This window comes from Perna viridis, chromosome 10 (assembly GCF_037379345.1).
Source record: "Perna viridis isolate PV_CMFRI_1.1 ecotype Kerala chromosome 10, ASM3737934v1, whole genome shotgun sequence".
Taxonomy (NCBI): Eukaryota; Metazoa; Mollusca; class Bivalvia; order Mytilida; family Mytilidae; genus Perna; species Perna viridis.
Window position 1 is genome coordinate 34,707,956 of NC_142454.1, and position 23,533 is coordinate 34,731,488.

Genomic DNA, 23,533 nt, shown 5'->3' on the forward strand with positions numbered 1-23,533 from the left:
GCACAATGAAAACATGTAATAACTATTCTGTGAAAGTTTCATTCAATTCCATTCAGTGGTGTAGCAGAACGGATAATAAATGGGCTCCTTTCGTGCAACAGACGAGAGGAAGGAAAGGATGAAAAACAGACAAACACCCCTAATACACTATAAACCACTTTGCAAGAGAAGGTATAATAATGCAGCTGAAAACATTATTTTTCCATTGCTTCATTATGTAATCAGAGTGTAAAATAGTCATAATCCAACTTATTTCAGGGATACATTCTTTACATACATTCATATCCATAGATATCCGCCGAAGGGCATACTTTAGTACTTAAGGTGTAAAAAAATCTCATTATCAATAGATAAGAATATATGTAACTTATAATATCAAATAGCAATTTGTTTTACAGTATTGGTGAAGTATAAGCAAGATATTTTGTCATTTCATTAGCATTTTGACAAAAAAAAACACCAGTTAAATCTAAAATGCCTTATATGAATTTCAGATCTTGTGAGCCTTTCTTGTAGTCTTGTTATTCAGTGGATACCATCATAATTGCAGTTTCCCAATATAGTACAGTAGTAATCAGATATTGGCAATACTTAAGCATTGATTTATAAACTTAACATTTTTTGTCGATATATTTTTTTCACTTTGGGGAATAGAAATAGTATTGTACTCTCTAATATGATTTGGCATTTTCAATCAAGGTTATGTTTTTATAACTTCTATATATTTATATATACAGCACATATAGCTTGATTTCCTAAACATACAGGTAATGTATGCATCATATTGTTGTACATTGAAGTAACAAGCTAATTACTACCAGTTTTTAGTTATGTTTCCCCGATGAAGTTTGTGGAACATGTTATTTATATTTCTTTAATAATACTTCTTTCTTCAAATATCCGCCCTCCTCACAGATCTCCTCTGAAACGGATGAAGGGATTTGAAATAAACGTAGTAAAGAATAGGACACCATACATATATCTATATATATATATATAGCTCATAACTTACATTTATCTCTTTCTCTACCAAATTTTCCTTGTTCGATAAGTCTTCATATTCACAGGGCACTTTATTAACCTGTAAGAATACAGAATATGATGTTGTTATAACCGACGCAACAATATACAAATGCAGAAAAAAACATCTGCCATTGATGAAAATATATGAATGAACAATTTGCCAATGACCATAAAAGGAAAATCAATCCACCAATCATAACAATAGTTGAGACTTTTATAATAACGACGCACGCTAAAAGTGCACTTGAAACAATTTGACCCGATGGTCGCAACAATGACAGTTCAATCAGGCCACCTGATTGTGTGTACATTTGACCTGGATGCCAAAATAAAAAGAAGATTTCACCTAAATACCAATAAATGACATCCAAAAAAACTTCGAAAAAATAAAGGTCTATACAAAGATTAATTTATTTTAGGATAATATAAAAAAAATCGTAAAGAAAAGCTGCCATGACGTTCTATGATTATTTAGACAGATCTGTTCAGCTAATCCCTCATCCTCTAACAGAATCTACTGACTGTCATAGTAATCATAGGCGGTCGCATGGGAGTAAATAATTTATAATAGGTGTAAATTGTCATAATGTGATTCTGATAGGAAAATTACCTATACTTTTATAGTAGAATTCAATTTAAATTTGGCAGTCCCTTCTTCAAAATACATTCGATTCTTCTACTTTTTAAATTATAGTATCATAATAGTTTAATAGCATAATATGGACACCTATCAAAGTGTCTTTGTGTCGTTATATTACTTTTTACTTTTTTGATTTTGAAGAAGTGTCATTATTTTGTGACCATGGCTTCTGTCGGGGTCTTTCAGAGCTTATTAAAAAAAGTGTTATTTGTAGAATGTTAAAGATATTTTGGTAATCTCTGAAAGTATTTTCTATTTTGTATTTAGATCAAATGTTGGTGCATTTGGTTCATTATATCATATGCAGTTTCACATATAAACTAATTATTTAGGTTTTTAATTAAAAAAAAAACGAAAAATTAAAAAAAAAAACTTTCGTAACTACTAACGTTGTCCTTCATATCTGGGTCAGCACCTGCATGTAGTAAATATTTTCTTATATTTCTTCCATCAATATCCAGCATATAGGAGTAATGCAAGGCTGTTCGTCCATTCTGTGAGTATAAAAATCTAGAATTATTTATACATGGATGATACAGGATGTTTGAAACCAACAAGTTATGATAAATGTGATGGTGACCTTATCATTTTTAATGGCAATATACAAACAATGCCAGTTTATGGAACATACAATTCGCTGTTGGAATGTTACTGTTATGCTTGTGAATTGTATATAGACTTTCTTTGAAGAAAAAGGATATTATCAAAACGCTTCTGAGACAGGGATATGTTAACCTTAGTAAGCAACACAACTGTTTTAAGTCTGCCATCACATTTCTATCTCACAGATGTGAAAAATATATAGAGTCCGAAGTCATGTCTTGACTTATTGACCCACAGAAAATGACACATACCAGATTTTTCACATGCAGCAGACAATTTTTTTTGTGCTGTCTTGTTTTTATCATCTTCAGTTTTTGTGTTGAATCATAATTCTAAAAAGTTCTCCTGTTTTGACGCTTTAGTATTTATTGCTGATATATAAAGATGGAATTGACAATGAAGGAGTTTTTAATTGAAAAATATTCTGAAAATTGCTAAATCTTTAAAAACAGTATTGCTTTTGTATCAAATTACATACATATGATTAGTTTAGTATGCAAATGTACGTGTTACCTGCACAAATGCTTCAATCAACCTTTTTAATGGAATTATACTTACACAATCCTGAAGATTTATATTACAGTGCTCAGTAAGGAGTAAATATCTAACAATATCATCTCTTGCATGCAGAGTTGCCAATATTAAAGGTGTCCTCCATCCCTACAAGTAAATTGTGCCACAACATTTAACTACATACAGGTGGACTACATAGAAGTAAAAAGGTAAGATGGTGACTGTTCGGTATTACACATGCACATTAGTCTTCAGACACAATATAGCCCAAAGGCCAGGTAGTCCGAATGTCCAATAGTCTAAAGCTAAAACCAAGTGGATGTTGGTTAAATCTAAATGTTTGAAAAAAGGTTGTTGGTTCAATCCCTAAACAAGTCTTACAAAACAAACTCATATAATGGTAGCCACTGGTTCTCTGCTAGGCACACAGCAGCAACTATTTCTTATTTAACATAAAGATCTGCATTATCAATGATCTAAATTTATTAACTGTTGAAGGAGAAAAGATGTTCATGACTTTCTTAGTAGAGAATGTCTAATAAGCTTCTGAACACGGATATTAAGCCTTTGTTGATATCATCATTACAGATGTTTTTTATTGACCCTTATGGAGTTTCTATCTCACAGATAAGACAAGATTATATTTTAACGTAGATTTCACATCTGCAAATAATTTTAGTGATATTTTGTGCAAAGCTTTCTAAAGGAAGCCGCCGCATGTTTCATTGTGCAATGTGTCTTCATTGGATATCGATTTCCTGTTTTCAAAAGACTTAAATATGGACATTCACTTGTGACTACGAAGCATGTATGTTGGTTTCAGGTGCAAACTGTGAGATTTATTAAAAGGGGGGGTTGACCCAGAAAGCAAACAGGAAATACAGAATACCATTTGCGCATTTGCACAATAATTTTCTTACAAACATCTTCAAACAAATGGGTGTGGTACAGAGTACAATTCCAGGAACTCTACTACTCATAAGGTCTACCACTGTGTTTCATGTACATATAGCTGATTTGTGTAAAAATGTTTACAATTCTAAGTAGACAATATTTTTTATCTATCAAAACGAACTGATTTTTTTTTTTTCAGTAAATAAATTAAGAATTCAGATTTATGGGCATTCAGCTATGGATATTGCTCTAAAGTATCAACTTTGTTGTAATAACATAAACATTTTCATACCATAGTAAAATATATAATATTAGGAGAAAAAGATTTGTGGCATTAGTTCGCTGAAATGATGTACGTCATTTAATACAAACTGGTGAGAACAGTAAATGTTGTTGTTTTCCGGACATATTTACATCAAGAAAACTATGTCCACACCCGAGAAATAAACTTAATATTCTCACATGAAATAAATCTTGTAATAACAAATGTACTCACTAAATATGAAGTTTTTTTTTGGTGTGGAACCATTTCCTTGCCAAAAATATGACCGGAAAGAGACCAAAAAGTACAAAACTACAGAAAATAAAAATTTTGGTAAACTAGCTACATGTACAAGCAATTCATTCATCCTTCTTATGCAAGATTTACCAGAAGCCTTTTTTTCATTTGTTAAGTATTCGAATTATAGTGTTCAAATGCTTCAGTGGTATTTTAAGAGATATTGAGTTGTTTTCTAGTGCTTGACAAATCTTTGATGCGTGGTTGGTGAATGCACGAAATAAAATTAAGATATTATTGAACATTTATTTGATCACAAAAAATCTGTTTGTTTTGTCATTAAAGTGATAATATTTAGTGGAATTCAAATTTCCATATTGTAATGATCCGGTACATTATCACTAATGTGTATTGTTACTAAATTTTGCAATAAAAACTGTTTAAATGCAAAGGACAATTTCAAGCATCCTTCATGGTACACTTTTCTTCTATTCCTGATCCTGTTACAGATTCTGTTTTGAAGGAACATTGTTGCAAACCTTACAAAAATATATTTGTACAAGATACTAACAAGAGTGGATAGTTTATACATTGTTAACTTGGTACAAGATTAGTGTGTTCATTCAGGTTGTGCAATGTGTTTTAGTATTATTTTCATCATATACAGGTATATTTAAACCACTTTTTTTTAAGTTACATCAGCTACATGGAAACCCACGACTTTTCCAATATTTGGCACTCTGTGTACATAGTAAGCAACACAATAGTATTTTTTTCCCTGCCATTCTATTTGTTTTCACGTATTTAAGTCTAAAAATCATACACATGTAAGAGTAATTAAGGGAACCAAGGTTCATGAAGTAATTAAAAAATGTAATCCAGGGACAAAGACCAGAGATGGAAAACAGACCTACATAACAAAGAACATAAAGTAACTAAAATTATAGATACAAAGTAACAAAAGCAAATGAGAAACTCGGACTCCACTAAAAACTGGAAGCATGGACCAGGTGTAAGGACCGCATCTGTCCGGGTGCGTTTTTCTTGCCATAATGATAATACAGCCAGAGCCCAAAAAGGAATAACACACAAAGAAGGCAATGGATTTACCACACTTTATTATTTGGAAAAGTTGTTAACTTATTAGTTATGCAAAACTAACATTTCTAAATGAATTTTAATTTTTATTTAAGTGATTGATGTAAAACAAGAAATATTTCTTAATTTATTCTTTCTAAAAAAAAACATGTTATGCCACAAACTGATTAGCATTCTAGTTTTGTTATAGAGGCTCATTAAAGGACGCTAAAATGACAATTAACATCTCGGGAATCTAAACCTTATAAATTATTCAACGTAGTATTATCATTTCGATCATATGTTTTGGTAAAGACAAATCAAGAATTTTTTAAAAGAAAGTACTTGTATTACCTTATCTCTACAGTTTGCTAACATCTTAGGTTGATCACATTCCTCAAACAGCCTCTGTATCATCCCACAAGGTTCACTTTCAACACTCTGTTGTAAGGATTCAACCTGGCACTGCAACCATAATATGTAATACGCAAGCATTATTGTTACTGTCAGCTATATATCTGAATCTAGTGAATTCCTTATTTGCTGAGGCTACTTCCCATACATTCCGTGCATAATTACAATCCTTAAAAAAGAAGTGTCATTACACTTGGTCATTCAATTACAAGGACTGTTTACACCTTCGTAAATTTTGCTGGATTTTCAAGAAGTCATCAGTCTCCTTGTAAAGATGTATATGATAAGCGAAAACAAATCCATTTAAAATATCTTACAAGGGTCACTAGGCCAACTCTGTTGTAATAACATAAAAATTGTTCAAAACAAAGCAGAACAAGCAGCTATCAGGATTCTGAATCACTCAGCTGGTTAAATTTTTGTCTTTCCAGGGCAATAAATTTAGCTAGGAGTTGTCTGACAATTTTGATTAAGAAGACTTCGGTAGAACTTTTCATAAAGATCATTGCATCAATCGAAAAGTTACTTTCTATCTACTGTAGTTATCAAGATGTTGGTTGAAGTCTTCTTAAACAAATATTTTTTACCTTTCAAGGTCATTAATTCTAACAAGAGGTCATCTGACAGCATTGATCCTGTGCAGACTTTTATAGACTTTATTATAACGATAATTTTCAGCAACCGAAAGTTTTTTCCTATCATATTTCAAGATATTTTATTTTCATGTTTCGAGAGCAATAACTCTAACAAGGAGATCTACGACAATTTTGGTCACTGCAGCAATTTGTTGGCCTTAAAATAAGAATAATTTTAGCAAAGAAAGAATTCGGCTAAACGTAACGGTTATAGATATAAACGAGAAACACTGCTGACAGACCCCTTTGATCTATTATAAGTAACAGAGGCCATGTTTTTCGACTGAATCAAAAATCCCCACATTACATTTAAGCAGAATACCCTAAGGAGTATCTTACTAAGTTTGATTGTAATTGGACAAGCATTTCAGAGGACAGGATTTTTTAAAGAAATAACATTAAAAAGGCCAGGTGAGCTGAAAATATAAACAGCATACTACATGACAAAATCTGTATCAAATGACGTACCAAGTGATACAGGTCAAAATTTGATACAGTATGTTAAACAAATTTTGACAAGTCCAATTCCTTATAATTCTCATATATTTTGACAACGCTTCAATTACGTTCAGGGTAGAGGTGCATTGTGGTATTCAATATAGTTCTGGGCGTGTGACAGAGGGTTTGCAATGTAGGGTAAACTATAAAGGGGTTAAACAGTCACTTATAATACATATGTAAAATAAACTTGTATTTCAATCTAAATATATGACATATGTAAATATCAGGAAAATTAATCTTCCTTTGACTTTAGTTTTTAGTAATGATGTCACGAATCATATTTATCAGCTGTTATAGATTCAATTTTTCAAAATTCACAATTAGCCCTTTCAACACTTGCGAAATTAATTTTCAGTTGTATTTTGGGCCAATAAAAGCCTTTAATGCCTCTTTTCATTATTAAGTAAAAATTAATTATTCAAATGTACTGACTAAGTGTGAAAAGTACATCTAAAGAAAATACTTTACAAGTTCACAAAACAAAACTCTTATACATAATAACAAAGTTTTTTTATTAAGTTTCGAAAATTTGCTTCTTATTTTGTTATTTGTTTGTGTATTTTCCATTTAGCTTTATACTCCGTGAGATGCAAATGGAAGCAGTTACTCGATATTAAAGAAAGAGCAAGTTTCAGTTTGAAGAATGTCAAATCAAAACAAGACTTTGCAGGCTATGTTATTTTACTCAATTCTGTAATATTCAAGTTTGTAAGTATGTAAGTGAGGAAATAGGAAAGGGGACACACAGTATAAGTCATCATGCAAAACATGTATACCGAATATCTAAGTATTCCCTCCAATAAAAGCTGAGAAATCAGTTATGAAAATTTATTATACATCACCTAGAAATTAAAGTTAAAAATTTGTCAACCCTGTTCTAAAGTTCCATGAGGTAACTCCGACAAAGTTCAGCAGATCACAAGCCCTAATAATATGCAGAACTACTTATCATGTACTAACTAATAACTATCAACACATTTTCATGAAATTTGATGCAGTAGTTTCCCAAAGTGGGGAGACATAACTATTAAGTTATACACTGAACAGAAAGTAGATAAGTGAAAAACCTGAAAACAACATTAAAAATAGCAAAAACATGTCAAAGGACAATAATTCCAATATGGCTAAACAGATTTACATGAAAATTTGACTACATATACACCTCATCATGGTGAACCTTTAACCCAATGTCAAAATTAGGTTATACATGTACCAAACAGTTAATGAGATATATAATACCAGGAACCTGAATCGCCCACCTGGTTGAATTTTGCCTTTCAAAGGCAATAAATTTAACAAGAAGTTGTCCAACAATTTTGACAATTTTTTCAAGATATATTGACTGAAAACTTTAAAAATAGTCATTTTCCTCTTTCAAGGGCATTAACTCTTACAAGGAGTCAGGTTTCACTAACCACTGCCGGGTCAAATGGCCACCCCCTCTATGTAGTACCAAAAACACACTGAACCTAGAAATATGGATTGTAAGTGCATTATTTGTGTGTATTCTGATCAAAAGTAGTTAAAATAAAGCTGAGAATGTGTACTTTAAAATCATATTTGTAATTTACTACAAAAGTGTATGAATATTGTTCACATGAGTAATTTGCCAAGCTTTGCAATGGTATGCAACTTTCAAGTATCATTTGTCCTGGGAATTCACAGTGAAACATTGAAAATTACTTGTTTAACAGGTAAAGTAATTGAAACTTTAAAAGTGGTTCGTGAGACCTCATTTGACAACTTTTATCCCTAAAGACTTTTGCAGTCCTAATAATAAGGAACATTTCAGCTATTGAAAGAATTTCGCTAAACCTAACGGTTTTGGAGTTATATGCAAAAAACTACTGTCTGACCCATACACTGCACGTCTGTTTTTAGTAACGGCTGCCAAGTTTTTTGATGGATCAATAATCCCCACATTAGTTCTATGCAGGATACACCAAGGAACATTCATACCAAGTTTGGTTCCAATTGATCATATAATGTCAATGGAGAAGATTTTTGAAAGAAATAACATTAAAATAGCAAAAATCGTTGAAAAAGGGCAATAACTCCAACATGGCTTAACAGATTAAAACCAAAATTTGACCAGATATAGATCTTATCATGCTGAACACTTTTACCCTGTCAGAGTTTAGTTAAACCTAACGGTTTTGGAGATATATGTGAAAAACTACTGTCTGACCCCTATGTTCTATTTTTAGTAACGACGATCATCTTTTTTGACATATAACAAATCCCTACACCATTTTTATCCAGTACACTCTAAGTAACATTCATACCAAATTTGTTAAAATTGGCTAAGTTGAACAACGACGACAGACGCTAAGTGATAGCAATAACTCACATGGTTTTTTTTAGGACAAGTGAGGTAAAAGGATTTAAGTCTCACCACTTCTAACGTTTCCATTACTTTTCATATTTAAAAAGTATTTTTCACTGTGAATTCCCAGGATAAATGACATCTTAAAAGCTACGTACCATTGCGAAGCTTGGAAAACAAGGATTTCATATATCAATTACACTAATGGTACAAAGTTTTTTTACAAAATTAACATCTTTTCTGCTCACGGACAGCATAGATGCAAATTACTCATTCATTTAAACATTATTCATATACTTTTGTAGTAAATTACAAATATAATTCTAAACTTCATTTTGACTACTTTTAATCAATACAAACACAGATTATGCACTTATAATCCATAGATCAATGTTCAGTGTGTTCGGGTACTATATACAGGGATGGCCATTTGACACGGAACTGAGGCCTTAAGCGATTTAAATTTTTACATGTACACAACATATAGTGAAACCTGTCTAAACCAAACCCAAAATAAACTGGAAATTAGTGTCATCTGAATCCCTTAAAACATATTTAGAATCTTTCAAACCTGGGTAAACCAAGACCCTGCCTCCATTGAAAAATTTCCTCAGTCATTTAGATTTAAAGCCATTTGAAATTTAATGGAAAATGAGGCAAGAGAAGCACATTTTTTTTTATTGGTGTGTTAAATACAAAAAACATGTGATAACGAACACTATGTGTCTTCTCTTACACATCAGAGCAAGATTAGATTTTGCACACTTAACACAAATGCAAATGAAATTTTAAACAGTAGACTAATTAGAAACGCAAGACAGATTACCAAGTTAGCAAACTACCAGATTTTATCCAGAAATAATGAGAAATTAAGATTGAACAGAAGGGGCATTTTCAATTATTGATCATGGGTCTTATTAAATCAGGAATAAATACATTGTAAACATTAAAAAGCTAGTAAGTTATAAACTATCCGGGTCAAACAGTAGAAGACTACTGACATTATTTTTGAAGGCTCCTTTAAAACAATCTCAGTTCCAATACAGACGATTTGAAACATTCCAATCTGGGAATACGCTGGCACATCCAGTATAAGTTCATATCAAGGACAAGGACTAAAATTGTCAAAACAAATATCAGACACAGAAAAAATGGTTCGATGTGGGAAAAAGCAGAATGACATATTGACAACAATATGCTCGTCAGAGCACCAAGGGTTGAAAATGGTTTTAAGGTAGCCAGTGATTTGAATATAGAGGCCACCTTCGTGTAACTTCAGGATTGTGGGAAAGGGACCTGCAACTTTCAAGGTTACAATCGTAGTTTTAATGTTAACTTTTCGCGATGTTGCTGCAACTGAGTTTGCAAAAAGGTTAAAAACTCGTATAACATACATGCAAAAAAGTCAACCAGAACATAACCTTTAGGAGCTGTCGAAAATAGATATGCCAAAACACCCTCAAGCAAAAACCAAATCAGAATGTTCCGGAAATCAGACTTTTGGACAAATAAAAATAGAAAACTTTACTCCTTGACAACTAAGGAACTTGAATACCATTTAAAATTTCATATCGAAACTTAAATTCATACCTATTTTGGATGTGGTCAGCCATCCGAGTTCTTCCTCAAATTCCTCAGTCACTGTTTTGGAGTTCTTGTGAAAATCGTGAATGACAGAAAGACAGAAGGATAGACAATGAAATTATAAGTTATTTAAATTAATATTAGATTTTAACTCCTTGAAGTACCCACGAACGTCCTGAGGCGAAGCCAGACGGTGTATAGGGCATTGATGGACGTTAAAGAGTAATCAAGGGAACCAAGGTTGTAGCGGTAATCAAAAGAATGTAATCCAGGGACAAAGACCAGACATGGAAAACAGACATACATAACAAAGAACATAAATCAACTAAAATCATACATACAAAGTAACAAATGCAAATAAGCAACTAAAAACTGGGAGCATATACCAGGTGCAGCGGTAGGGTAAGTGTCCTCTGCTTTTCTAGAAACACCCGCCGAGTTGCTCATAAAAAGTCAAGTGCGGGGTAGACAAACGAGGAAAGGAAAACTATCATCCGTTGAATAAATCAGTTTTCATGGTACAGATGGATACACCATAACGATTCCCGAGTTCATGATGACGACCATAAAACTTCTGTAGTGATGACTTCAATCTTGTAGCAACATAACCCTGTTCCAGAAGCCTATTTATTAAAGTTCTAGCGCGATACAAAAAGTCTGTGTAGTTTCGGCAAGCTCTGGCATAATGTATGAGTTGTGATATGAACACTCCATACACAGGTGCTGAAAGGGATGTTGCCACAGATGAAAGGAAAGTTAACAATTCTGAATGAAAAGTCATCATGTTTGTCGTAAAGTTTGGTCAATAGTTTTCCTTTACCATCGATTTCTAAGTGCCGGTCAAGATATGAGGCTGACTTCACAGTGTCTGTAGTATCCTTTATCTCAAGTAATTTTGGGTAGATGCGATATATCAAATTCCCAAAATTAGGATAATACGTCATCTATATAGCGGAAACTGAGATTGAAGGATCTAGCCAAACGATATTCTTTCTTTCGGATCAGATCAGCTATAAAGTCAGCCTCATAAGAGTGAAGGAATAGGTCAGCAAGTAAAGGAGCACAATTTGTTCCCATTGTTGAAAAACATGTCCGCCACACTGGACAAATATGTTGTCGATTAAAAATTCCAGCATTTTGTAAACATCTTCCTCTGTATATTTGGAAGATCATTTAAAATTATTTCTTACAAAGTATGAGGAATCTCTACCAAGAACTATATATTTGTATCTAGGTGTACCATCTTGTTGGAAAAACAACAATGTATAACGTTTTTAAGTCGGGATTTTTACTGAGTATGGGGAAAAGAAGTATACAGGGTTGAAAAATCATAGGTTTTAATGCTATTATATTCAGATAATAGTCTTGATCTGATGTCTCCAAAAGATCTTTCGAATTTTTCAGCATCCACATTGAATTAATACCACTACGGGAGTGTTGTGGTAGGACTGCAGACCCTCTTTGACAGTTGTGAGTATAGAAGTTAAAAGTTTTGAAAGAGGTTTGGTGGTACATTTTGCAGATCCAGCTATGAAACTTTGTTTGTATGGATTCTTGTGGAGTTTAGGAATCCAGTACATAGACGGTAATCACAATCATTGTCCTTGGTAGAGAGACCAAATGAGGATAGCACAGATTTATGGTTTTCCACAATCTCTTCTTTGGAGAGTGTGGTAGCAGTATAGGTCTTATCACTGGGGGTCTTTGAAAACTGATGAAGCCTTGGCACTCATTGACCTAGTTAAAACTTCCATCCGTTTCAAAATTAAAGACCTCACAGCTTTTAAACACTCTGACAGAGAATCAAATGTCTTCTTGTTCTTGTTTTATCCATTTTCTTGCATAGTCCTCGACGGCATCCTTTTCTTTTTTAAAGTCATAATTCCAATTTATGGAGCGTGGTTCACGGTACTTGGGACCTTTAGAAAGGGTGTTACGCAGAGATTTGTTTTTGATGATGGTTAAAGAGTAATCAAGGAAACCAAGGTTATAGCGGTAATCAAAAGAATGTAATCCAGGGAAAAAGACCAGACATGGAAAACAGACATACACAACAAAGAACATAAAGTAACTAAAATCATACATACAAAGTAACAAAAGTAAATGAGCAACTCAGACTCCACTAAAAACTGGGAGCATGGACCAGGTTACCGGTAGGGTAAGCGTCCTCTGCTTTTCTAGAAACACCCGCCGAGTTGCTCATAAAAAGTCAAGTCCGGGGTAGACAAACCGTAACGATGTGACCAGAAGGACCATATTTGAATGGAGAGGTTTTGCAAGAACAGTCAGGTGGTGTAGCCTTGAAGTCCTCAATCTTGAGGTTCTGCAATAGCCTTTTATAATTGAAAATTTTGGATGCAGTGGGTGAAGTATAGGAATATGAAATAATTGGTATGGATTTGTCTTTGAAATATGGGGGAATTTTGTTGGTAATGTTTTTGTGATGGAGGATGTTAGCCAAATTAATTGCATCTATACCTTTGTTGACAAACGGTAGTGGAAGAAATGATCGTTTTTCTTCATCTTGACTTTTAACACAAACTGGTCTAATGAGTCTGTGGAAACCAATATCCAAAATGATGGCAACAAGTCTGTATAATGATGAGGTGGAGTCAGAAACAGGCGTGTCAAGACTTGTTTTGTAAAGGGAGTGTAGTAGAGTGAGAGGTATAGCAAAAAGGTTGGTTCTAATGTGACGAAGTCCAAGAAGTTTTTGTATGAAAGGAAGGAGACCATCTATGGAGACATCATGTAACTTAGGTGACGTATAGTGGCGATGCCCATGACTCCTTTTCCATCTTGAATTTTTGTCAAATAAATTCAGCACATTTATGCTATTGTTATAATGGCTTGAAAGGTTTCCTATACTTTTGATGTTGTCATTGCATCCGTAAGTTATTACAGTACCTAGTCTGCGTATCCAGTGCTCCTCTCTTTCCCTACTATAGTTTTTACTTAGAACAGGACTGTTTGTAGGATGGTAAATTTTTTTCTAAAATAGAAACTTTCATGGAGAGGATTGAATGATCTTCTTAATTAAAGTGTTGATAAACTGTCAGGAGTTTGGTGGTGTTAATTCCTGAACGATGACAGCACATTCTTTTGTTTGATCGTTCTTGCATTTCTCCGACATATACTAAACCACATAAGTTGTATTCTAATTCATATATCAAGTTTGTTGATTTGCAACTTAAGTCATTGTGACTTTTCGTATGAAAGTGTTAAAATATTCATATCTACGGATATTAACGTGGATAACAATTTTATCCCAGGTCTTTGCCCAAATAGCAGCATTTAGGTACAAATGGATGCAAGTGTGTAACGTTTATGTGACCTTCTTCTAACTCTTAGCAAAAATAAATAGGAAAAATCGAAAATTTACATATTTTTTTGCAAAATGTAGGTATAACAAAAATCGGCAAACTTTAATTTGGTGGAGAACGTTGCCTGCTGCAACATCATAAGTGTGTGATGTCGAGGTGGGTCATTTGCATAACTAGGTCAGGAATTTCATTCATGAAGACGTCATGACATTTTCATCAAAGCACAGGAGATGAGGATATTATAGAGTTTCATGGAATAAAATCAGGAATAAATGATGAAGTTTTACAACAGACATATAAGTGCATCTAGAAAACAAACAGCAAATGGAGTAGAAATCATCCGCGATTTGTATATTTTGAACAGTGATGTTTGTCTTTTGCTTTCTTGGCCAAGGGGGTCACTTTTGTTACAATTGGGTACAGGGGTGCAGCTGGAGCTGGAGAAACACCTTATTGATATATTTGTCTAGCAAGAAAATCCGTCCCACTCATATATTTTCCAGTGCGAAAGACGTACCCATTCATATATTCCGCCACATCAATTTGAATTAAGAGAAGATAAGAGGAGACACTAATTGAAGATAGATTGGTGATAGTTTGTCTTTGCAATAAATTATACATTTAAATTGTAAAAAGATGACCCATTGATATAGTACAGCTCAGAAATAATAACCCATTCACATAGGAAAATAGAAAATTTATGATCCAATCATGTATTTCAACTCTAGAAAAACAAATCCATTCCAGCTTCCCGTCTGTATATAGAAAGTGACTCCCCCAACCCCCACCCCCTGCTTGGCCATGGCCATGTAAGTCGTTGGATCTACCTGTATATTTGGTATTGGCGAAATTATATTTACATGGAATTAGCATTTTATTCATGGTCTGGAATCGTAACAAATAATTATAAGTATGACATATCGATCTGAATTGTAAAATTCTATACCGTTATTTCGAACTACATTTACAATGTATTGTAAGCAACATCTTGTCCTGCAGTTATTGTACAAACTAAAATAAATTGTTTATAAAATATAGCAAGTCATGTGCACTTACCCTAAAAAAACCCAACAAAGTTAGATTCTCATTTGAGACACATTACTGAAACTGCTAATAGCTGCTAAAATGCGAACTATGAGTATCTCAAATTTTTTAGTGTTTAACTTATTATATTGTTAGAGCTAAACATTAAAACCCTTTGGTTCCTAGGTAGTAAGGATCCTAAGATAGTTGGTGTGACATGCACTTCTACTTTGCATTCATCATCTATGTGGCCTAAAATTTCAAAACATCAATCTTGTATTGACTGCACCCCCTTAAAAAAAACAATACAAAAAAAAAAAAAAACACAAAAACAACAAAAACAAAACACTATTTATGCACTCCCAATATGCATCATTCAAAAAGCACAATATGAAAGTTTGGATCGAACATGATAGGGAAAGTATCCCATTTTTAATGAATGAAACTATTCAAAATTTACAAAAATTAAATAAAGAAATAAGATTTAAAATACATACCAAGAAATCTGGAAGCCATTCTACAAATCTTAAAGCATCTCCTGTATTGTTTCCAGAAGCATAAATGAAAGCATCTCTGTACTGAAAATCAATAATGTAAGTAATAACCACTTGAGGAATTCAATCAAAATCTATAGTAATTAAAGAAGTATCAAACCATTTGAAATTCAGTGTGGTTCTGTTAAATGTCAACTGGGATGCTGCTTGATACGCCTACAAATATTGAACCCTGAACAATCAAAGCAAATATTAATTTGAAACTGGGTACAGCTCTTAATTTGGCTTATGATTAACTGATTGACACAGGGTAAGCATGAAAATGGACAAATGACTAAAATACTTTTAATAAGAGTAATTAAAGATAACATCAGCTAACAACAGATGGACAATGTAATATCTGTACGTCGCTTTATTTTGCATCTCGAAGGTATGATAAAGAAAAATCAAAAGGTAGTATAAGTAAATGGACACAAACTATTCCCCAATGTTTCATGAAAATTGATTGAAGATTTTTGGAGTTAATGTGAATGACGGAAGGACAGAAGGATAGACAACGGTATACCATAACATGTCCTATCTAACAACAGGTGTATCAAAATCATCAAATCACCTATTTTATTTTTCATATTCATTTTCAGTTGCCTAGAAATTTAAGACTCCTTAAAAATCCCTGCAATGTTTGTATCTCTAGAATAGATGTAAGCTAATTATGGTTAAGGATATAGAACAACTTTCATTTTATTTTGGTAACAATATAGATTCCCTGACTGACCACCTCTATTGTTCAGGCATCCACACATAATTTGTTTTTTAATTAAAAATTTTAAATGTTATTTTCACTGATATATTTGACAGTCGCTTTATAAATATAACTATATTGTATTTTAAGTTCTTTCATAAACAGTCCAGGCTTGAAGATAGCAAAGTTTACAAGTTTCAGTAAATGTTTGTCACTAAAATTAATTTGTCAATTTCAGGTTTACAATATATGACTCAAAATAAATTAGCTCCCAAAATAGCAAACAAATTTAGACAAGAAATGTACATTTTTATGGTGCTGAAAACTTGAAATTGACTTGATGTCTGATACCCAAGACAGACAGAAATTGTAACCATCAGCATGGATGAAAATTAAAATGTCTTCTTATATACACAATAATCAAATTTAGCTTGTGTAAACATACATTAAATTCACCAAGCAGATTGTCATATCCATCACAGGCTAACTGTTCCAATAACTGAATATCCGAGCTCCGAATTTTTGACACATAAAACTACAACAAAAAAAAACAAAAACAAAAACAAAAATCCAATAAAATTAGCGGTCAACAGTACAAATATTTTCAAAGCACTATACACAGCTACTTATTTTTTTAAATACTTTTCATCTCTCGTTTTAAACTAATTTTGATAATTAAGACTACAAAACTAAGTGACTCTTCATGTAGACATAGTTATACATTCTAAACAAATTTGAAAAAATAGTGTTTTATGTCCCCACCATTCTTATGTTAGAAAAATAGTGAGTAATGTCACATAGCGAATACCCAGTTTTTTTTTAAGTCTTAATCTCTTAAGCTATATTTTTTCTTTTGAATTCCTTCAACAAAAAATATATTCCTTCATAAACATCTACATATGATGCTTAACTTCCATTAAATTTCATCGAAATCTCCTGAGCGGTACAGAAAGAGTTTGGTGAAAAGAGGAATGGGAGAACAAACATACAGACAGGATGATCTCTATGTACTCCTCAACTTTGTTTACTGGAGATATAAAAAAGGTATAAATGTCATCAAAATTATTTTGCAGAAAAATTTTTTGCCAAGGAGATATATGCTTGCTATATTTGGTAACACAATTTATCCATATCTATTGATTGAGAGCACTTAACATTTTAAATAAGAAAGAACAATGAACATTGAAATATCATTTTTGCCTTAAATACTACTGAAAATTATTCACTTAGTGTTCAAAGTATTAATTGTCAATTTGAGTATTTGTATCTGAAAGTTCTTGCATTAAAAGTACAAAAGAGTCGGTTGAAGTTGACCAAAATTAAAATATTTTGTAAATTTTGTACTTTTTGGTAACTTTCTGATCTCATTTCTGGCAATGAAATTGTGGCAACACCCAAAAAACAACTTCAAATTTAATGAATACATTGCTTATTACATAATTTATCATATGTGAAATGATAAAGTTGTTTCTTGAGTTCGGACGTAGTTTTCTGGATGTAAATATGACCGGAATAAATGCCAACTTTCACAATTTTAAGAGTTTTTGTAAAAGATGTATAATTGTGCCAATATTGTAATGCCGATACAATTAGAAAAGCCACTTTCCTTATAGTAATTTTACTAAGTTTTGAGCATTTTTATATTGTTACAACAAAGTTGATATTTAAGGGCCGTTTTTTTCCCAGGGTTATAACTCTCAAAATATTAGCTTGTCCTGGTTAATTACCAGGCAAGAGGTTCATGGCAGCAACCTTTCGTGAAAATATTATCAAAAACTGTTAAGAATAGTAGGTGTGAAAGCCTTTACAAGAGAATAAAATTGTGAACGACATATGCCTCTAAGTGCATCACATTATACAGAGAGACAAAAAAAAAGTACAAACAAAATTAACTATAGAGAAAGTGAAAATAGTCTTCAAAGAGTAAACATAAATTGCAGACAAATTTGACATTATTTTTTAAGAAAATTTTATACTTTCAAACTACAGTTGTCATATATCCATGCACTCATATTTTTTTTTAAAAAGTTGTGTCTAATAAAGACACACTGATCCCCTTTTTAGATACATGCTATTATACAGTTCTTTTACAAGTTCTTTTGTCTAATTTTACATGACCAAACCTGGAGGAATTGTGCAAAAATGGCTTCCTAAAGTTCATTGCATAAGTGTACAAATTTCACAAAATTTTAAGACATGAAATTCAGACTGCTAAAATTCAGTAACTTTCAATATACAACAGATTATAAAATATGACAAAAAATATATTCATAATATGCTATGACTTACTTTGTCTATGAGGTCTCTGACATCAGATCTTTGGGCAAACAGTGCAATATCTCTTACAGTCACTCCTGTCTGAACAAAAAAAAAACAAAACAAGCAAACAGTTAAACCTGCCAAAAAAGTCATTCTAAAACTGAATAATTAAAGCTAGTATTTATGAGATATTCAGTGGTCAGTTTAGATGGTTATTTATGGTTAAGTTAAGATGGTTTTTCGGGGTTGAGTTCAGATAGTTATTCAGGGTTCAGTTTAGGTGGTTATTCAGGATTCAATTATGAAGGTTATTTAAGGTTCAGTGTAGAAGGTTATTCAGGGTTCAGTGTAGAAGGTTATTCAGGGTTCAGTTTAGAAGCTTATTCAAGGTTCAATGTAGAAGGTAATTCAGGGTTCAGTTTAGGTGGTTATTCAGGATTCAATTATGAAGGTTATTTAAGGTTCAGTGTAGAAGGTTATTCAGGGTTCAGTGTAGAAGGTTATTCAGGGTTCAGTTTAGAAGCTTATTCAAGGTTCAATGTAGAAGGTAATTCAGGGTTCAGTTAAAGCAGTTATTCAAAGTTCAGTTTAGAAGGCCATTCAGGGATAAATGTAGAAAGTTATTCAGAGTTAAGTTTAAATGTTTTCATTCAGGGTTCAGTGTAGAAGAATATCCTTGAATTCAGATTTCAGTTTAGAAGGTTATTCAGGGTAACTTTAGAAATTTTTTAAGGTTCAGTGTAGTGTGTTATTCAGAGTTCAGTTTAGATTATTCAGGGTTTAGTGTAGAAGATGATTCAGGGTTAAGTGTAAAAAGTAACTCAGGGTTCAGTTTAGAAGGTGTTTCAGGGTTAAATGTAGAAAGTTATTCTGAGTTCAGTTTGAATGGTTGAGTTTTCAAGGTTATTCAGTCTTCAGTTTAGATGCTATTCGGGTTTAGTTAAGATAGTTATTCAGTTTTGAAGGTCATTCAGGGTTCAGTCATGAAGGTTATTCTGGGTTCAGTTTAGATGCTTATTCAGGGTTTAGTTTGGATACTTATTCAGGGTTCAGTGTAGAAGGTTATTCAGGGTTCTGTAAAGAAGAATATGCAGGGTTCAGTGTAGAACGTTATTCAGGGTTCAGTTTAGATGCTTATTAAGGGTTTAGTTAAGATGGTTTTTCAGGGTTCAGGTAAGATAGTTATTCAAGGTTCAGTGTAGAAGATTATTCAGGTATAGAAATTACTGGATGTATCACATATGGTGTGTAATGTGTACAGATAAAGCTTACTTGATCTCTGTCTCCAATATAAGAACCATTTTTCAGTAGGAAATCGAATACTTCTAAGGAAAGTTTACCATGCGATTTGTCCAAAGCATACATAATTCCACTTCTTCCTCTCTTTAACAGAAATCCGTAACATTTGATTAATATTCAATCAATCTATCACAGTTTCTATTTGCGACTCTTCTAAAACCATTTGATTGAACTGAATGAAACTTGCAAACATTCTTTATCAAATGATGGATGGCACTGTGCACCTCCTATTTTTGCATTTCCATCTGAATGACTTTTGAGCTTTCCTTTATGGTTTCTGATAAAGGGATAGGGGTATTACCTGGCTAACAGTTTGTCTAGTTTTTGTACATCTGCAAATAATGCCTAAACTTCCTAAAGTTCAATTAAAATCCATTTAATAATTTAGGATGAGACAATGTGCTTACAAAATGCATAGGAGACAGATATACAGAGACAGAACATAAAAAAATGTTTGTTTAGGCTCTTTTTGATCCCTAATTCCTAAAAAAAGCAGCATAATCCAACACAGGTCTACCTTTTTTGGTATGGAACATTATTTTACATTTTTTAGAAATTCATACACTTACACACAAGTGACAACAAGTGTCATCTATGACAACAAGTTTGTAAAAAACTATCAATACATACAAATAAGAGTGAAAACTAGACATTGCCCCTAACAGGATTAACTTCCCGCTACAGCCTGTGAACCCTGTAAATTTAGGGACCAATGTGGACATACCATTCATATTGGACACAATTTGTATGGCGGATATTCTAAGCACTTAAAACATACAATTTGATTTCAATTCTATAATTATTCAATTTTGTCTGACAGAACATTTTTTTTCCATCTGACCCAAGACCTCAAGTCTGATTACCTTACAAATATCAGAAAAAAAATGTGTAAGTTCCAACGGTAAGTTTTTTTTTTTCACATTTTTTTTGTTCAAACATAAGTTTCTGACAATATGTACATCTATAGATGACATTTTAACACCCTTTTAAGTTTCATAACAATCCCGATGAGAGCAAGATTCGGTGAAAAAAACTGAAATCCAACAGCCATCATTTCTACAATTTTTGTCAAAACATTAATTCCTCACAACTTAACACCCCATTAAGTTTCATAACAATCATGCAAGTAGGTAAAAGGAGGAGTTTAAGTTCAAAACGTTAACTTTTGTCCAAGCATAAATTCTCGACAATATGCACATCTAAATGTACATCCCATAAAGCTCGGTAACGATGCTGCAAACTGCTAAAAAAATAGTGCAGACAGACACACAGAGAGGGTAAAACCGATTTACACCCCCCCCATTTCATTTGCAGGGGTAAAAGAAAGATTTTGGTTAATAAGCTAATAAAACAATATGATGTGGTTCATTAGGATATTGCTCCCACAAAACTCAGAAGTTTGAAAGTAACTGTACTGACTAACTACTTGATGAACTATGAAGGGACAAACAAGTCAAACTACATGTCAGCAAAAAATCAGTGTTGCACCATTAGATATCTAGAGGGAGGAGAAGATAAAATAAACCTTTTTTCATCAATTGTAGGGCTTCAAAATTGCACGTTATATAAGAGTAATCAAGGGAACCAAGGTTATAGCGGTAATCAAAAGAATGTGATCCAGGGACAAAGACCAGACATGGAAAACAGATATACACAACAATGAACATAAAGTAACTAAAATCATACATACAAAATAACAAAAGCAAATGAGCAACTCCAACTCCACTAAAAACTGGGAGCATAGACCAGGTGCACCGGTAGGTGCTTTTCTAGAAACACCCGCCGAGTTTCTCATAAAAAGTCGTCCAGAGTAGACAAACGAGGAAAGGAAAACTATGACCCGTTGAATAAATCAGTTTTCATGGTGCAGATGGATACACCATAACGATCCACGAGTTCATGATGATGACCATAAACCATCACTTAACTGTCTCAAACAATCTATATCACATACAAATGTATTAATATTAATGCCACAATTTAAAAATTATATGTGTAACATGATTTCAATAACAGTATACAGTAATACAAACCTCATCCTTCAGTCTCAAATTTGCACCTGCTTTTAAAACTGTCATCATAATGTTCTGTGGTGTATTACCGTTGATTGCATAAAAAAATAAAGGTCCCTGTAGAGTAAATTGAAATCTGTTAACAATTTAATTGACTTAGTTTTTTTAAAGTTTATTACTGGCCAAAAAATCACTTCAAAAGAATTAACCCCCCTGAGAGATTCATTGTCGTGCTTCTATAGGTTTTCCCATATCAATGTAAATATAACTCAAATTGGTTGAGCGCGGATATTATAATGAAATCAAGTTCTCCCAGGTATTTTCATTAAAGTATAGCATGACATATTCATGAAGTTTTCCCACCAAGGTTTTCAGGGTTCCTGTATTCATTAAAAATCGATTTCGTGAATTGTTTTCATGTAATCCATTAATAATTGATTGAACTAATTTATTATGTGTAATCCATTACAATCGATTATTTTTAAACATGTAATGGAAAACTACTTTGAATTACATTCCTCAGAAGCTACCATGGGCACTAAAGCGTAATTAATATCCTTTTTCTTTTGTGATTTTTTTCCGTACAATTTTTAATTTCTATGGTATAAACTAGGTGAAGTTTTGCAGAGTGTTCTTTTCAGTTTCTTTGTCATATTTATATTGTTCATTTTGATGTTTCCTCTGAAAAAGAAAGAATTATAATCTGAAGTATCATTTCACACCTTTCATATATATGACTTTATTACAACTAAAAAAACAACAGTAATTGTTAATTGTACAGATTGATTAGATGACCATTCATAAAAATGAAATTTTAGTTTGTTATAAGATATAAGCTTTTAAAAAACTAAAATTTCAATTTTTTACAATGGTCATTTAATCAATCTGCACAATTAACAAACAATCATTGTTTTTTCAGTTGTAACAAAATTATAAATAAGTAAGGTGTGAAATAATGCTACTTAAAAGAGAAGCCATTGCAACAATTAACTAAAGGATATAAAGAGCCTAATAAGAGATTTAAATACCCAGAAATATTCATTGACTAGCACTTTAAGGTTCACATCTGCTCCTGCATCACAAAGCACTTTCACTAACTTTGAGTCATTCATCTTAATGGCATATTGTAAAATATGAGGTTTATTGATAGACTGAAAGATAAAGATTGATCAAATGCATAAAAGAGTACTTTATCTTAAATTAACAAATAAAAATTACTGTTATTGATTAACTTTAAAATAATGCTACAGGCTCTAGCCTGGTCAAAAATAGTTATTTTTACTTTCTAAAGCTGGACTCTTGACCTCATGTACTATTGTCACATGAATCATTTCATCAGAGAGCATGTTAGTAGTCCAAGGGCAAAACTCCCATCATCCATCAACCAATCTTAATGAAAATTTCGGCATTAGTCTGTCCCATGCTGATCAATTTTACCATGCAAAAAATTGTCTAAATCCAAGTCGGGACAAAAATAATTCCAGGACCTAAAACCCATTAATCCATCAATGAAACTTTCTGAATATTTTGACATAGGTTTGATTCCTATTGTCTTTTTTTAGCTATGGCAACCATGTATACTCCAACTAACTAAAATCACCACACACAGATTGTTAAAGATGCTCCACATAACATCCATGTTAAGTTTTGTTTCAAACCATCCAGATGTTTC

At 32.5% G+C, this 23,533-nt stretch overlaps 1 protein-coding gene across 9 annotated transcripts in view; it reads right to left on the reverse strand.

The window, feature by feature from the left end:
* The window catches only part of LOC148605553 (uncharacterized), a 117,605-nt gene that overhangs the window by 16,319 nt on the left and 77,753 nt on the right, over nucleotides 1-23,533 (reverse strand). For 8 of the 9 annotated variants that reach the window (XM_088548462.1, XM_088548464.1, XM_088548461.1 and 5 more), the window contains 10 exons: nucleotides 22,890-23,012; nucleotides 21,883-21,978; nucleotides 19,823-19,933; nucleotides 18,581-18,649; nucleotides 16,737-16,826; nucleotides 15,553-15,633; nucleotides 5,604-5,714; nucleotides 2,825-2,926; nucleotides 2,053-2,157; nucleotides 1,013-1,081 (listed from right to left, as the gene is read on the reverse strand). In XM_088548462.1, coding sequence (XP_088404588.1) covers nucleotides 1,013-1,081; nucleotides 2,053-2,157; nucleotides 2,825-2,926; nucleotides 5,604-5,714; nucleotides 15,553-15,633; nucleotides 16,737-16,826; nucleotides 18,581-18,649; nucleotides 19,823-19,933; nucleotides 21,883-21,978; nucleotides 22,890-23,012 — 957 coding nt within the window. The remainder of the gene's footprint in view (nucleotides 1-1,012; nucleotides 1,082-2,052; nucleotides 2,158-2,824; nucleotides 2,927-5,603; nucleotides 5,715-15,552; nucleotides 15,634-16,736; nucleotides 16,827-18,580; nucleotides 18,650-19,822; nucleotides 19,934-21,882; nucleotides 21,979-22,889; nucleotides 23,013-23,533) is intronic. The other variant, XM_088548463.1, reaches the window with a different exon arrangement.